We start from the raw sequence: 3,657 nt of genomic DNA on the forward strand, positions 1-3,657 counted from the left end.
GGGGCCTCCTGCGGCCTCTCGCTGGGCGCTGCCGGCCTACTTCCGGTCTTCAGCCCTTCTACGGCCGCAAGGGCAGCCCAGCCGTTGGGTGCGCGGGGATGGCGGCCGTGGGTTCGCAGGATTTGGTAATACACGAGGACATGGACATGGACATGGACGTGGACATGGACGTGGACATGGACATTTCAGCCTTGAAATTTCTCTACATTATTACAGATTACCACAAAATAATCACCGCTAGCAGGTGTGCTACCACAAAAATCTCCACTAGCAATTGTACCTATGATTAATACAGCAAACTTAAATTACAGATTACTAGGAGCAATCAATAACGGCAGCAATCAACTGTACAGCAACAATTAACATTATAGCAACAACCAGTAACAGCAGCAACCAGGTAGGTATTTACTATTGCAGGTTACTATGAACTTACCATTAGTGAAGCAACTTATCAGCAATAAAACAGCGGATACATTATGACAGATTACTTGTATGTATATATGATACCAGTACCAAGTGAGTTAGATTTCAGAAGGGGCCAAACCGTACCCGTGTGGAGGACATGCCCACCCCAGAGAGGGACCTGACCATCCCAAATGGTACTTTAAAACTCAATTGCCATTCTCTAGAAAACAAAAAAAACCCCAAGCTTATACTTCAATAACACATCATCCAGCATTAGCTACAGGCAGCATAAGGATTTTAAATGTAATCAGCTTTACTGTTTCACCAGACCTCTAGCTCCAATATATAGTCTGTTTCATTTTTTAATTGCAATTACAGTCAAAGCCAATTGAAGTGTTGGAACACTAAACTATTGCTAAATATTTTTAGTATTTCAGATTTCCTAAATGCAGTTAGTTTGGACTATATACCTCATAAAAAAAACTTGATCCGTTAGCAGCAGCAGCAATGATCCTAATTCATAGATCTATTTGCAGGAATAATTACTGCAGCTGTGAATGAATTACTTAAATACTTTGAAAAGGCCTTGTTATATTCAAAATAATATAAAAATTGCCATTTAAACGGTGAGACAAAAATATATGTTTAAGTCAATTATATGAACAAAAATGATTTTTGCATTTTCGGAGAAACTTCTCAAATTGTCTCTTCATGTCTTAAATTAGAAATATGAAATATGCTTTCTAGACTGACTCCATGGCAGCCCATGGAACTACTTAAACACACTAACATGCACAAATGGATCCTGAATAAGTATATTTATGTTAAACTCTTCCTGAGTCTGTCTAGCTAGTAATATAAATTCTTCTTTCACAAAATATGTTTAATTCCTGAGGGGCATAAAATTATTCATATTTTTGGTTAATAATCACAGTTAGACAACAATAGAAAGCAAAGAAACTTGCCCCTGAAGCACCAATTCCATCCTGGTTTTAGCCATCACACTTCAATACTATCTGTAGGACATCTACATGTCAAAATATCTTAATACCGAACCATCAAGTAAGGAACAGAATGCCATCCCTATGTGCTTTGTCACAGCTTTGTTTAGGGTATCTCAAGATTTCAGAGTTATTACCAGTCATGTATGACAAATTCTGTTCTTTTTGTAACAAGTTCAGGTAATCAAATGTGAAACCATTTTAGGTTTAAATCACGTAGCAGTATTTATTCCCTGCCTCCCTCCAAATTATCTTTCCTGTGAGATATTTGCACGAGACAAACGTACATAAATGTCTATATTAAAATCTTCCTAGAAAAAGCTTCAGGGAAATCAGATTCAATCTATTTTAACTGTGAAGTTAAGTTTAGGAAATCAAACTGTTGTTACTTTTTTTTTTTTTTTTGCTTTTTCATTTCTCCTATTTCATGACTTGTTATCTTATAGTTAAAATTTTAGCTGGTTTTGTTAGCATGAAAGTTAGTGAGGCTCATTAACCATTGGCATGAGCTGAACTTTTGATATAGAGTCTTGCATACAAGCATTTTGTTGTCTGCTTGCCCAGATGGTTCACCTTGGAGATGTTTCTTTCCCAGCGTCAGGGATAATTAGTTCAGGAACTTTTAAGATGTTCTTACGGGTGATGAGGATTCTGTCCTTGAATCCATAGTGAAAGAACTCCTAATCAAGGAAACCAAGTATTGTTACCATTCTTGAAGTGAAACATCCTGAAGCATACGAGCATACGGACCTTGAAAATGCTACTAATCTACATGTTTTGAGAAGTTTAGCCAACTTGGCAGAAACATGAAAATTCTGAGTGTCCTAAGCTGAATTACCTTCATTTTAATGAAGGTAATAAAATCTCAATCATAGGTCAAGAAGACCCTGGCCTTGGTGAAGACCTTTCCCCTGAGCATGCGCAGTAGCTGTAACTTGATTGTGCAATCATATGTAAATTACTAGCCAATCAAATAGCAATAGGAGTTACTAATATAATGATATTGTAAAATGTGTATATAAACCGCACGGAGAGTCCTGTTCTGTGTGCATGATTTGTGGAAATATTCCACCTTGCACCCTGGCCGGAATAAAGCAATGTCTCCTCTTTAAACATAGTATCTGTATTTTGGGAGAATCAGAACTTTGACCTTTTTTACAGGTAACAATTTCATATATATATATGTGTGTTTGTGTATATATATATAAAAAAGCACGACCAGATGCATAGCTGTGTAGTATTGTGTCGTTGTAGAGACGGACACGACACTCAATATCCAGTTACAGCAATCGTCCCTCTATTTTACAAGCAGTGCTCTTTTATATCCTCTTAGCTGGTTGCTTATCTGTGCATATATTCTAACATTCTACTTTTGCCCAATCCACTCTCACATCACACACCATTCAGCCAATACAATTGTTGATCACGCACTGTTCATGCTCTGGGAAAAGCCAGGATGTTTGCCACCCCTTATCTTGTTTGCTCGGATCTTCTCAGGATTCTTCTGTCTCCTCAAGGGTACACGGGTATCTGTTCAGGGTCAGTGTTAAACTTGTATTTTGATCCCTCGGACCAGCCGAGGTCTCCCACAGTATTGTGTTGCCCACAGTGAATTATTGCCTGGTCACGTTGATTGGGTCTGCTTTACAGTTGGTAAATGGCTTACACGTGGAAGGGTTAGCACATTAAACTGCCCATGATTTCCCCCCTGCAAGAGCCATCCTGATGCTAGCAGCGCCCAACACCTCAAACTGTGTTTATGACTTTACCCTCCAAGCTTTGGGGCCAATGCTGGTGTTTATGAGAGGCCCTACCTGCCTCAGCCCAAATCCTATCTTGATGGGCACCTGCTGCCTGAAAAGGCCTCGAGGCATTGGTGCAGCCTGTTCACCTTATGCTGTGCCAGAGGCCATGCAGCTTTCATTTTGGAAACCTCCACCAAGGCAGCAGGGCCTCCAGGACAGGACTCACATCAGTTTGTGTTTCTCCTGCAAACTTCAGGGAAAAGCCACGAGCAGCCTCGCCAGAAGCAGTCATTTGGCAGCAGGACAGAGTCTCAAGAAGTCACGCTGGTATCTGGGGTATTTAATGCGGCAATAAACAGTATTTCTGAGTGCAACAGCCCTTCCTCGTACCCCACCGCGTCTCCACGTTGAACACACTTTACGCCTAACACGCCGCAGCGTTTATACCGCCGCAGCGTTTATTCCGCAGCGGAGTCGCCAACATCTGCCTACCGCCGCCCAAGTCG

At 40.6% G+C, this 3,657-nt stretch overlaps 1 protein-coding gene across 1 annotated transcript in view; it reads left to right on the forward strand.

Annotated features, from left to right (window-relative positions):
- The first annotated feature begins 98 nt into the window (after window positions 1-98).
- LOC104295336 overlaps window positions 99-3,657 on the forward strand; it is a 7,471-nt gene continuing 3,912 nt past the window's right edge. The window contains exons 1-2 of the mRNA XM_009895078.1: window positions 99-244; window positions 3,184-3,487. Of these exons, the coding sequence (XP_009893380.1) occupies window positions 99-244; window positions 3,184-3,487 (450 nt within the window). The remainder of the gene's footprint in view (window positions 245-3,183; window positions 3,488-3,657) is intronic.

Source organism: Charadrius vociferus, unplaced genomic scaffold (genome assembly GCF_000708025.1).
Source record: "Charadrius vociferus isolate BGI_N301 unplaced genomic scaffold, ASM70802v2 scaffold271, whole genome shotgun sequence".
Lineage (NCBI taxonomy): Eukaryota > Metazoa > Chordata > Aves > Charadriiformes > Charadriidae > Charadrius > Charadrius vociferus.